The following is a 13,790-nucleotide window of genomic DNA, read 5'->3' on the forward strand; positions in this document are numbered from 1 at the left end:
TAATATTATGAAGATACAATAATTTAATTTTTAACTAAGAGAAGAAAGAAATAAAACATCATGCATTGCAAATAAAATTTAATTCGCATATTTTTTACCTACCTACACAAAAAATATTAGGTAGCTATACTTACAAACAAGTTTTCTATAAAAGCGTATGTATGACAACGCGTTTTTCTTAAATGTAAATTATAAAAGTGTTACGACTTCATTTCCTTATAGTACAAGATACCTTAATGGGTTTGAAAATACTGAGAGCGAGCAATACTGGTCAAGCTTATTCGAAGAAATTCTATAAAATTAATTAATTATCCACGCTAATTTGTGCAATTTTTCCGAGCTGCAACTGGCGTATTGCGTCTTGGCGAGATATAGCTACGTGTGTTGATGACCAACCTGTAAAAAATAAGAACTCCATTTACACATATATCTACCAAGGGTACTACAGGCTAAACTAGTAAGAAAAATATTGAGGTTTTTTAGCCGGCTGCTTATTATTATATATCAGAAAAATTCCGTCAGAAAAATTCTTCAGAAAATTCAGAAAAACTCCGCAGACTTTCAGATTTTTTAACAGTTAGCATAACTGACGATTTGATTGGTTAGCATATACTATACTAGCGTATGCTCGCGACTTCGTCCACGTGGACCAAACAAATTTCAAACCCCTATTTTATCCACTTAGGGTTTGAATTTTCAAAAATCCTTTCTTAGCGGATGCTTACGTCATAATAGCTATCTGCATACCAAATTTCAGCCCGATCCGTCCATTGAGCTGTGCGTTGATAGATCCGTCAGTCAGTCAGTCAGCTTTTCCTTTTAGATTATCAAATAGTCAGGGTAGAAATAGGTAGGTACCATTTGTTTTCGATTGATTAGGGCAGAAAAAGGTATTTATTAGGTTTCTTAGTTTTAAAGGAGTTTTTACTTACTTTGTGTATTGTATTCCAATTTATTGATAATCATATTCTTATCGCCATCTATATCTAATTTTGGTGCGGCTGTAGAAGTCGAGCTGGCTACACTAGAGGATATAGTTGAAGTTGCTTCCGTAGATAGTTGAGTAGTTTGAACGCTAGATGGCACGTTTGAAGTATTTAATTGGGTGATGTTGCAAGAAACTCTGCTGGGATAGTCGCAAACACCCAGAATCTGAAAGGATATCAAGTACAAGATTGTTTATCTGAAATTTTAAGGGCAAAGCACAATAAATGTATGAGTAATTCGCAAAATATGCACTGAGGAGTCGTTATATTATTTTCTTAGAAACATTTTCTTAAGGTTTCTTGCCTTTCACAATGACTGATACACATACTGACTGATCGTAATAAAATGATTAATGCAAACACCGTTTTTCCTTTACTCTATGATTACTTTATTTAGTGTTAGGTCACACTAAGGACTATGGTCTTTTTAAATTATTGATAATTGCAATGAGGATGTTTCCAGGCTACGTTCGAAAAAAAATCATAGATGGCTCTAAATACTACCACCATTAAAGACGAAAAATAATACCTATATCTATATGATCTATGCTTTAGGTCGTGTCAGTCCTTACGTGTCTTCCCCGATGCAAAATTAATTAATTACTTCTATTATACTTCACAGATTTTGTGGGGAAGAAACGTTAGGAAAACTGCAGTGCACGCTAGCTGTTACTCCTCATCTATGTCATTGATTGACAATCATAGATCATATTATAGATATAGGTATTATTTTTCGTTTTTAGTGGTAGTAGTATTCGGCGCCATCTATGATTTTTTTTTCGAACGTAGACTGGAAACTTCCTCATTGTATTTGCCGCAACATTCATCACGCCAACATGTTCCTTAATCTAAGGGATTAAAAGCTAGCGCGCACCACGGTGCGGTGAGTTGCGGTGCGATTTAAAATCCGTATATTTGAATTTAAATGTATCAAAATCCAGTGCGGAATTAATTCCGCAGTGCGCGCGCTTCCATATAGTTCTATAGTTCACAGATTTTGCGGGGAAAAAACGTACGGAAATTTACTTTAGCTCTAAGCATGGCATATCCCATACCGTGCAATATAGCATAAATAATGCCTAAAACGACAAAAAGCTTTACGACAAAAAGTCTCTACTATGATCTAAAGCTTAAATCCCATAAATATACACATTACCTCGCTGTAGGCAAGGTCGGCGGGGCACTTGAACCGTACTGGAAGGCTGTTGACGCACACGAAGAACTCGCTGCAGTCCACTTTGTTCCTGAAAGCTTCGAACTCTTTGCTGCATGTCGGATTGAAAGGCTCTGAAATATAAATACATCATCAAATAAACTTTGATCGTTGAAGCAAAAAATCCTGGGTTTGATTCCCCGTCGGGTCAATTAACTTTCTTTAAAGGTAGACTTCGAGCCACGCGACCGCGATCGCGATAGACATACAATTCAATATTGTGTGTTAATATTTACTTAATTCAGTAAAAGAATTGTAAGTTGAGATACAAAGCCTGAGTTACGATGAAAGTTCACTTAATTAATACGAAAAAATACTTGCCGAGAACAAGACGGTATCTTACATTACAATTTTGGTTAAGTACGTAATATTATTGATGGCCGCCTAAGGCATATGTAACTAAATACACCATTTTGTCATCTTCAATGAATGCTGACTTACAATATTTTTCCACTGGCTAAAATCGCAATGCAACTTAATTTAGATACAAGGGTGAGCGCAAAAAGAGAGTTTTTTTTCATTATGAATATGATTGTAACGCAAAATCCCTAAAAGTGAGATACGATGTTTTTCCTTGTAGGTGTCGGTATGTCCATATTTATATAATCTATGTAGTAAGTATATCCATAGAAAAAAACGCACCAAATTTCCGTGAACCTTTTTTGATAGTCGGTTAAACAGAAAGAAAGTAAGTACCTAACTATATTAATAAAAGCTGCATAAAATATGTGACATTAAAAATTAACGTTTATCACTGACTCTTACGATCGTATAAGGCAAATGCCTTCCATCTTTGGAAGTAATAGCATCATACAGTTACCATGAGGCGTGCGTTGCCTAATAAGCATTTACATAAATAGGCATGACATTTTATAGAGTTTTTAAAACGTAAAAGGATTAAAGTGAGGATGACGCATGACTTTTTAACTTGGATCGACGCGCTTTACAAATATTTAATGTAAATTAAAAACTGGAAAAGTGCGAGTCTGAGTCGCGAACTGAGGGTTCCGTACTACAATCGTCATTTTGCACGATAAATCGAAAACTATTATGCCTAAAAACAAATAAAAATCTATTTTAGAATGTACAAGTAAAGCCCTTTCATATGATACCCTACTTAGTATAGTAATCTAGCTTTAAAAGTTAGAGAAAATAGCAATATTTGTTTATGAACACATTTTAATTTTTTTCTTGTGATGTAACCACAAATTCACGGTTTTTAGATTTTCCCCCTAATGTTTGCTATAAGACCTACATTTCTGCCAAATTTCATAATTCTAGGTCAACCCTAGTAGATTTCTTGACAGGCAGACAGACAGACGACAAAGTGATCTATAAGGGTTCCTTTTTCCTTTTGAGCTACGGAACCCTAAAAATAAGCAAATTTACCAAGTAGGTTTAAACAGTGGCAACTTTTGTTACATGACATATAACGCGTGAAAGTTAACTCCTCACGCGCCATTTTGACTTTTTGTGTCAAATTTCCTATAAACACCGCTCCCCCCCCCAACGGATAGGTGTTATAATGATCATGTAAACTAACTCACCCTTCACTTTCCTATTATTACAGTTTACATTTTGTGGATAGTCACAGAAACCCTCATTTGAGAAGAGCAGGCCAGCTGGGCACTCCTGTTCGAACGCCCAACCGTCCCAGCAGTTCAAGAAATTACTGCACAGGTTCGGTGAAGGTATTTGGGCTCTTCTTCCGGAACACAGAGGATTGACTTCGACTAATGGGTCCTTGTATGTTAGTATGAGGAGTTTGTTCTGGTACACTGGGTCTTTATGGAATTGCTGAATCACTGCATCTGATACTGGCACCATGTATGCGATTGAAGTTCTGCCTAAGGCTGTTGGCTGAAATTAAACAACGTTTTATTTCAGGTACAATCATCATCATCATCATCCCATCGCCGGCTCACTACTAAGCACGGGTCTCCAGGGTTTACCCATAGTCTACCACACTGCTGGCTAAGTGCGGATTAGCAGACTTCTAACACCTTTGAGCACATTATGAAGAACTCTCAGGCATGCTAGTTTCCTCACGATGTTTTCCTTCACCGTTAGAGCAAGTGATATTTAATTGCTTAAAATGCACCTGAAAGTTGGAGGTGCGTGCCCGGGTTCGAACCCCTGACCTCCCGAATATAAGCCACTAGGCTATTATCGCTTCAGGTATAGATAATACCTTCTAAATGGAAAACCTATGAATTTAATTAAAGCATCTATACCTTAATTAATAATTTGGGGGCTTAATTGAAATTTGAGTCGTAGACCTGATATCCGCCCTTTGTAAAATGACTAAGTACTTGTTTAAGTTTTTGATTGGGGAGGAAAAGTATAAGTTCTGATTAACTTTCTGACTGCACATAAAAAAAAGTTACATTTACATTAAATTTTGGAGACCGTGAAGCAAAACTTCAGAAAAAAATATTGGCACGGAATCTAATCACCAATAATTTCATGGAGTTTTTTTTTTAAAATATGTTGCAAGGTAGGTACATAAATAGAAAGGTTCAACTGACAATTGAAGACTTACTACGAGTACACTGCGCTAAATCTTCGATAATATAAAAATTAATCACTAAATGTGTAGCTCATCGCAAATCTCGAGAACAGCTGAACCGATTTCGCTAGTTCTTTTATAATCCTTGAAGTACGAGGATGGTTCTTACGGAGAATTAAAAAAAAAAAATTGAATCGACTGTTAGGCGGAACGAAGTTCGCCAGGACAGCTAGTATTGTATATATCTACTTAATGAATATAAAAGACTTACTACGAGCACACTGCGCTAAATATTATGTATATCTACTTAGTGAATATAAAAGATTTACTACGAGCACACTGCGCTAAATATTATGTTTATCTACTTAGTGAATATAAAAGACTTACTACGAGCACACTGCGCTAGATATTATATATTATATCTACTTAATGAATATAAAATAAACTTAGAATTAGAACTTACGAATATAGGGCTAAGAAAGTTGTTTAAGAAACTCCACCGAAATAGATTTTCTTGTTCATTTTGACCATAGTGGTAAAGTGAATTTCCATAAGTGTTCACCAACTGACCTTGGTCGTCGTAAACTGCAAAAAGTTTTCAAAATAGAGTTCCGTTTATAATGCGAAATATACTTATGTAAGTATATTTAGTATTATAATAATCTATAATATAAAAATGAATCACTAAATGCAATCAGAGAACAGCTGAACCGATTTCTCTAATTCTTTTTTATAATATTCCTTGAAATACGAGGATGGTTCTTACGGAGAGAAAAAATTAAAAAAATTGAATCGACTGTTAGGCGGTACGAAGTTCGCCAGGGCAGCTAGTTGGATATATTATTTTCATATTACCCACTGGTGTGTTCCCAATCTGAGACCTAGAGCCACACGAAAACTTTCGTTATCTAATACCTACTGTGCCGAGATTTTTGAATGGCAAGGCATGAAGCCAGTACCCAGACTCCTTTTCGGATAACGCTAGAAGCCTGGCATGATCTCTGTATGAATTTGAAATAGGAGTTCAAAAGTGCAGTCCACGCGGACGAAGTCGCTGTAATATACAATACTTAAAATGATCCCACCATATTCAGACCTAATCTTAGATCAACTTGAAAATATATCTCGAATAAAATCTAAAGGATGAAAATATGCAAGCTTCTATTTATAATTTTATAATACGAATACTATATGCATTTCTATCTTGCGGTTAGTAATTAATCACCAAGAACGCAACGTGTCAAGATTCCTCAGATATATCCGATTCCATATACGCTGGACGTCTTACACTGATATCGGAAGTACGATCTAAGCTATAATTTATACATATGCGCTACGTAGTGGATTTCAGAAAAGATAACTTGTAGTAAAAGGTCGCTGCATCGTTCATTACGAAGCAATGTATCTTAGTTAACATGAAAGATTAATTGCGTTCAGCGTCCGCAATGGCTATCAGTTTATGGATTACTAGCTTTTTCCCGCGACTTTATCCGTGTGAATTAAGTTTTTTTACAGATCCTGTTACAATATCTGTAAAGCTAGATGTAAGTGTTGCAAAAAATTAATAAAAAAATAAAAAAATCTTATAATTCTTTCTGAATAAATTGTCCTACGTTCTTCTTGTTCTATATGCACAATCTTAAGTTTCTAGATCTATAGCGGTCTGAGGCCTGAGCTATTATATGTATAATATGTTGGTTGATAAAATGTCAGTTTCTCTTTTTTATGTTAAAAATATAAAGAAGTAAAATTTGTTAGTTAATGAGTTTGTATGTAGATACTATTGAACGACCCGTTTGAAATCCAGACGTCACTGAGGTTGCATTGAATAAACATTTTAGGACCAATGAATCGGTGCCATTTTGCATGTTCAATGGCCCTGTCCTTACGAAGTAATATATGTCTTCTTTGGTTATAAATTAATACTAATCCTAATACGAATAATAAGTGTGAAAGTTAGGATGTTTGTTAAGGATCACGCAATAATGGCAACTGATTTGGCTAAAATTTGGAATGGACACCGCTTATACCACGAATTAATACATAAGCTACTTTTTATCACGGAATTTTTTCCCCACGGGATTTGCAAATACCTAAGTATATTCACACGGAAAATGTCTAGCGAGTTACTAAAATTAAAATAAATTAATAAACAACAAGCAAAAAATAATGAAAATTAAGAAAAATCTACTTACAGAGTAACCTCTTCTGCCTTGAGCTTTTTTCAGTAAGCTTATTCAATAGAAGGCTTTCATCCGCCCAAGCGCCACATAGCCCCCACACGAATACTACTAAAGCAAAAACCTTCAACATTATCCTTCCGAGGACCACAGACCTTCTAGTGAGACCACAAGGGCAATGTCAGGGCTATAGTTTAATCCTAGCTTTTATAGCGTCGCATGGTCAAAACAAGTACTAAGTATACGCCTATACGTAAGTGGGATACGCTTAGTCAGGGCGCCAAAGATGATTCTAAAAGGATATGCATGTAATACTAGTCTCTTGGAATATATGGGTATAAGTTAAAATCTTTATTGGTTCTTTCGTTTTTGGATTGACATTTTGTTGTGGACTTAACAATAAGTTTTATGATAAAATTGCGTGAATACGGGCGGTATAGTTGACCTTAATTGGGAAATTATACATAAAAGCCTTGTTGCAACCACATATAGATTAATTTTTAGTTATTGAAGCTCTTAATATGAACTTTTTTTGTACTCAGCTAAGCCTTAAATATTGAATACGGTATTCGTGCATAAAGTTGTTTTCTTTCCAAATAAAAAATTAGAAATATTCGCAATAACTTTTATAAAATATGTATTTTTCTAAAACAACGTCAAAAAAAGCTTTAGAAATATTTTCAAACTTCCGTAGTTTTAATAAAATAAAAATATTTCAATAAAACGGCATGAATTATAAAATAAAATATATAGATTTTTATTTCAGACATGCAACCTATATATTCTGTGTTATTTGCACTCATCCTATCACTTAACTTTTTAGAAACAATCACTTTACCTGCAATCGTGCAAATAAATAATTTGATTTGATTTGCTTTGATTTACCTATGTTAGTACTATTAGGTTACAATAATAGGGAAAATAAGGCATTTAGTAGAACTAGTTACTGGCTTATATTTTTGTCATATATTTGATTCGTGCATGAATCGTGTCTTAGCATCATGAATCACTTTGTATCTGTACTTAGTCAGTTAAAAATATTTTGAGATAAAAAGACCACCGAGAGAAGACTATATGTCCAGATCCATGCGCGTTGTCAATCAGCTCTTTTTAACCGACTTCAAAAAAAGGAGGAGGTTCTCAATTCGTCGGAATCTTTTTTTTTTTTTTTTTTTCTATGTATGTTCCCCGATTACTCGAAAACGCCTGGACCGATTTTGAAAATTCTTTTTTTGTTTGAAAGGGTATACTTCAAAGTTGGTCCCATTTCAATTTGGTGAAGATCTGATGAACATCTTCGAAGATAGATACTGGAACTCCTCAACGGATAAGAGTAAATTGCTCGCGATCAGTGCAATAGCTTAGTAAACAGTAGATTTTTAAGCAGTCATAGCATAATTCCATGGGGCCACTAAAAATTGTGAAATAAAAAATTTTTACAAAAAAAATAAAAACCGACTTCGTTACACAAACACTAAAAATTGAAAAATAATTTAATTTATTACCGAATATATTATGTATACAAGAGTTAATATAGTTCCATAATAATATTTTTTGGGGTCGGTGCCAATGAGGTGCCATTGTGGAGTCCCATAAAAATATGAAGTCTAGACGATTCGCGCAGCTAAAGCTAATTGGCACCGGCACCAAAAAGTATTATTATGGAACTATATTAACTCTTGTATACAGAATATATTCGGTAATAAATTAAATTATTTTTCAATTTTTAGTGTTTGTGTAACGAAGTCGGTTTTTATTTTTTTTGTAATATAGGATTAAAGTGCATTAAATACATCTGAGACATAATATAAGTAGGTACGTGTTTTATTTCTTTTTGATCTTGATAATAGGCACTTAATAAAAATTGATACATCAAAATCTTTTAGATACGTAAACAGAGCCTTTAAACCTTAAGAAATGTAGCTGGTATTAAAAATTAACCTTATTTATATAAAACCGGGCAAGTGCGAGTCAGGCTCGCGCAATGAGCGTTCCGTACTACAGTCTTATTTTTTCGACATTTTGCACGATAATTCAAAAACTATGATGCATAAAAATAAATAAAAATCTGTTTTAGAATGTACAGGTGAAGACCTTTCATATGATACCCCACTTGATATAGTCACTCACTTCGAAAGTTGAAAATACTAATTATTAGTTCATGACCACAATTTAATTTTTACGCTAAATTCACGGTTTTCAGATTTTTCCCTTTATGTCTGCTATAAGACCTACCTACCTGCCAAATTTCATGATTTTAATTCAACGGGGAGTAGTATGTTTTTTTTTGACAACCGACAGACAGACAGACTACAAAGTGATCTTATAAGGGTCTCATTTTTCCTTTTGAGGTACGGAACCCTAAAAATAGGTTCGATGTGGATGCAATCTTTATCGAAGACCACCATGGATGAATCAGGCGGCGCCTTTGAATTGTGCATACGATCTAAATGTGCGTATGCATCGTTTAGACAGGGATCAGATTTGATCCGTATGTTGCATTATTCAAACCAGTTTGGTCCATCTGATGTCGCGCTTCCTTCTTCATCCCTGAATGTACTGTCAATCAACTGCTTTGTAGGAACGTAATAAGTTAAGTGCATGGATTTGTTTTGTTGTTTGATAGAATACCCATTGAATGCATGTTTTCCTCTTACATTCCGCAACAGGTCGAGATAGCAGTCGGGGAGGGAACGCCCCGCACATCCGCACAGCCCACGCGCTAACTCAGTGCGGGCGAGCGCAGTTGACGTGCGGGTGTGCGGGGCGTCTCCCCGCCTCATACCCCGATTGCCATACGAACTGATACCACACAAGCCTTATATTTGAGTGGTCATTCAATATCAAGTCGTAGCTGACTTACTCCTCGCGGTTTTTTATATTATACTAGCTGTTGCCCGCGACTTCGTACGCGTGGAATTAGATTTTTTAAAAATCCCGTGGGAACTCTTTGATTTTCTGGGATAAAAAGTAGCCTATGTCACTCTCCAGGTCTTTATCTATACCCATGCAAAAAATCACGTCAAGTCGTTGCACCGTTGCGACGTGATTGAAGGACAAACCAACAAACAAACGCACTTTCGCATATGTATATAAGGGTACGGATGTACTAGCTGCCCCGGCGAACTTCGTACCGCCTAACAGTCGATTTTTTTTCAGGCAATTTTTTAAATTTTTCTCTCCGTAAGAACCATCCTCGTACTTCAAGGAGTATTATAGGAGTGTAACAACCCTCAGCAATGAGGAATACGACGCAGAGAGACAGAAATTTTTACTCTGCGTGCTATGAAGTACTTTATGCACTATTCGCGTTTGGTTTAGTCATTTCGTAGTTGCTATTGTGAGTGCGTAGGCTCTTTATTTTTCTTGCATTGCGTTTACTTAATTAAGCGCAATCCCGCCAACGCAACACTTCACGCAAAACTATTTTAATTAATCCTTTAATTTATTTACATATGCAGTCATTAAGAAAACCGTTTCTTTGTTTTTATTTGAGCAATTATTTGCACTTTGAATCGGAATTCAAACAAAAGTTGGCACTGTTTAAACCTACTTACTTTTAGGGTTCCGTACCTCAAAAGGAAAAACGGAACCCTTATAGGATCACTTTGTTGTCTGTCTGTCTGTCGGTCCGTCTGTCTGTCAAGAAACCTACAGGGTACTTCCCGTTGACCTAGAATCATGAAATTTGGCAGGTATGTGGGTCTTGTAGCTGCCATTAGGGGAAAAATTTGAAAACTGTGAATTTGTGGTTATATCACACAAAAAAAATTAAATTGTGGTCTTAAACTAATAATTAGTATTTTCAATTTTCGAAGTAAGATAACTATATCAAGTGGGGTATCATATGAATGGTCTTCACCTTTGCATTCTAAAACAGATTTTTATTTATTTTTATGCATCATAGTTTTTGAATTATCGTGCAAAATGTTGAAAAAATACGACTAGTACGGAACCCTCGTTGCGCGAGCCTGACTCGCACTTGGCCGGTTTTTTTTCGTGAAATAGAAGCTTTGTGGGGAATTTCATCATAGCGTTTTTTGTGTTATGACAGACACTTGTATGCCATACTGAAAACTGTTTAGAAACCTACACCAGCTTTGTCATTTTATAAAGCTTAAAAGCTTTTTTACCTATAATAAGGAAATGCAAGTGTCTTAAACAACAAGAAGTGCAAAGATAGAGGCAATGGTTAAGTTTCTATCCACACAATGGCAAATGGCCACCATCTATGGTGCCATTGAATAGTCATCGACATCCCAGTTACCGCACAGTAGATATTTATTTACCTCTAGGTAGGAGTATGTGTTTCTATCATTGATTTAAATCTAAATTTTGTATCTGTTTTTTATTTTACTTTCAATAAATAATGAAAGCTTTAATTTAAATAAAACAGTGTTTTGTGCTATTCATTTGAATGGCGTGGAATTTACAAAAAATATTAAATCTTAATTTTTTTTGTGATATTTTTTATACGAATAAGTTATCAACTTGATACTTAAGTGCTTTTTTGCAAGAATCATAATACAATGAACCAAAAGCTTAATTTGCTATAATCCGCTTAAACAGGTCGAATCTGTATGGTGCAACATGCGGCATGCGACATGCACCGCCCGCCCTCCCACTGCTAAACATGCAGGAAAAAGCAGCCACCAGGCAAGCAATACGCACCACCACCACGCAGCACCGGTGTTTGTGTGGTGCTGCGTAGTGGTGGTGCGTATTGCATATCATGGATTTCCGCAAAGTAACGTCTGCTTCTACTTCTATACAACATTTAAGAATATAATATTACCTATATTGGCGCATTATGTAAGAAATAGTATGGTAGGTAAAAAAGTCTAAGATGCCTCTTAACACTTAAGAGTAGTTACAGGACGTATCACGTACATGATTGAATGAAATGAATGTTCTTTGAGTGAAACGTTGCAAAAACTTAACTTTCTAGCGAATGTGCGTCAAGAAAGTGATTTGATATGATTTGCACGCTAGACTTGTTATACTTTGTTGGATGCTGTCACATAATGACGACAGTCAGGCACAAAACTGCTCGATTATACCCATAAATAAATGCGAAAGTGTGTTTGTTTATTGGTTTGTCAATAATAGATCAGTCAGTCAGTTTTTCCCTTTACATCATCAATATCATCAATCAATACTTATAATAAAACTGTAACAGGTCAAATTCTGTACATTGAAGATATTTTGAAATTTTTTTTTCGAGGGCACTCTATAATCGATACTGAACCCAAAACTGTAATTTTTTTCATTTTTGTCTGTCTGTCTGTCTGTCTATCTGTCTGTCTGTCTGTCCGTCTGTCTGTCTGTATCACGGCCGCGCATCACGCTGAAACTACTGAATGGATTCCAATGAAACTTGGTACGATTTGAGGTCATACTATGAGGAAGAATATAGGATACTTTTTATCCCGAAAATCAGCATGGTTCCCGTAGGAGAGGGGATGAAAGTTAAAATGTATACCGAGTTGTAATTCATTAACGCGTAGTCCGATTTCATTCATTCTTTTTTTGTTAGAAAGGGGATATTTTAAAAATTGTTCCGTAAATATTTCAAGGTCATTGGTTTTTAACCGACTGTCAAAAAGGAGGTGGTTCTTTTTTCTACATCGATTTTTTCGAGGTTTCTGGACCGATTTGCAATTTTTTTTTTAAATCAACAAAAAAAGTTTTCGTGGTGGTCACATAAAAAATTCTGGATTCAACTCCTTAATCCTGATGCTGCAGGGTTACTGCTAGGGTTACAGGCCCGCCTGAGTTATCAAGATTCAGGAAGTGTTCATAGTTAATTCATATTGTAGGTACCAAGCAACGACTTTATTCTCAGACTTCAAGTCTCAACTCCTCAACCCTGATGATGTAGGGTACAGCACTCCTAAACTATAATGTTTCAGAAACTGCGGATGATGCAAAATTATTTTAGGTACCAAGCATAGGCTACATCATTGAACTTCGGATCCTAACTCCTCAATCCTGATGCTGCAAAGTACTGAAGTCCTAAATCGTGGGGATTTTAGAATTTCTGATAGTGAATTAATATTTAAAAAAAAAATTGAATCGACTGTTAGGCGGAACGAAGTTCGCCGGGTCAGCTAGTATTATAATATACTAGATTATGCCCGCGACTTCATCCGCTTGGATTTCGGTTCTTTAAAATCCCGTGGGAACTCCTTGATTTTCCGGGATAAAAAGTACCCTATGTCCTTCCCCGGGATGCAAGCCATATCTGTACCAAATTTCGCGAAAAGCGAGCAGACAGACAGACAGGCAGGCAGACAGACAGACACACTTTCGCATTTATAATATTAGTATGGATATGGAATAGTATGGATAAAAAAGATATCAATATAAAAAAGATGGAACTCGTGTTCCATGAATACTCTGGCACTCTGGAAGAATTAAATTATTAATTGAATATATTGAGTGGTAGGCATGATTTGAATTTCTAATATTATGCCCTTTAAATGGGGTTACCAGGCATCTGGTTTTAGGTTGACGTGTCTGAGTTTTTACGGTTGTGTCGGCCAAACAATTTAAAATAAATGTTCATGTGTTTGATCGGGCCGACTTGTTAGGCTTTTTGTCAGAAGAACGTCTTCTTCACCTCCTTGGCGCAATGGTAAGCGCTGTGGTATTATCAGTGAGAGGTTCCGGGTTCGATATCAGGCACAGGTTTGGAATTTTATAATTTCTAAATTTCTGGCCAGGTTCGGCCGTGGCTAGTGACCACCCTACCGGCAAAGTCGTGTACGATGCCGTGTAGAAACCAAAAGGGTGTGGGTTTGATAAAACTGGCATACCCCTTCCAGGTGAGCCCGCTTCCATCTTAGACTGCATCATCACTTGTCACTAAGGCTGAGATCTATAGAGCACACTTTGACTTT

General features: G+C 35.8%; 1 protein-coding gene across 1 annotated transcript; it reads right to left on the reverse strand.

The window, feature by feature from the left end:
• Nucleotides 1-63: 63 nt before the first annotated feature.
• On the reverse strand, nt 64-7,029 carry LOC117997092 (uncharacterized). The gene is made up of 6 exons (XM_034985262.2): nt 6,904-7,029; nt 5,172-5,293; nt 3,747-4,059; nt 2,143-2,273; nt 933-1,152; nt 64-396 (listed from the first exon to the last, which is right to left on the reverse strand). Exons 1-6 carry the CDS (start codon nt 7,019-7,021, stop codon nt 305-307), a joined length of 996 nt encoding a protein of 331 aa, XP_034841153.1. The 5' UTR covers nt 7,022-7,029; the 3' UTR covers nt 64-304.
• Nucleotides 7,030-13,790: the final 6,761 nt, after the last annotated feature.

Source organism: Maniola hyperantus, chromosome 4 (assembly GCF_902806685.2).
Source record: "Maniola hyperantus chromosome 4, iAphHyp1.2, whole genome shotgun sequence".
Taxonomy (NCBI): domain Eukaryota; kingdom Metazoa; phylum Arthropoda; class Insecta; order Lepidoptera; family Nymphalidae; genus Maniola; species Maniola hyperantus.

Excerpts from the sequence above, each read along its gene's own strand:
- LOC117997092 (XM_034985262.2), bottom strand. The coding sequence starts at position 7,021 with ATGTTGAAGGTTTTTGCTTTAGTAGTATTCGTGTGGGGGCTATGTGGC. Across the intron at positions 1,153-2,142 it reads CCGACCTTGCCTACAGCGAG|ATTCTGGGTGTTTGCGACTA; the intron begins GTAATGTGTATA and ends ATATCCTTTCAG. Across the intron at positions 397-932 it reads ATTGGAATACAATACACAAA|GTTGGTCATCAACACACGTA; the intron begins GTAAGTAAAAAC and ends TATTTTTTACAG.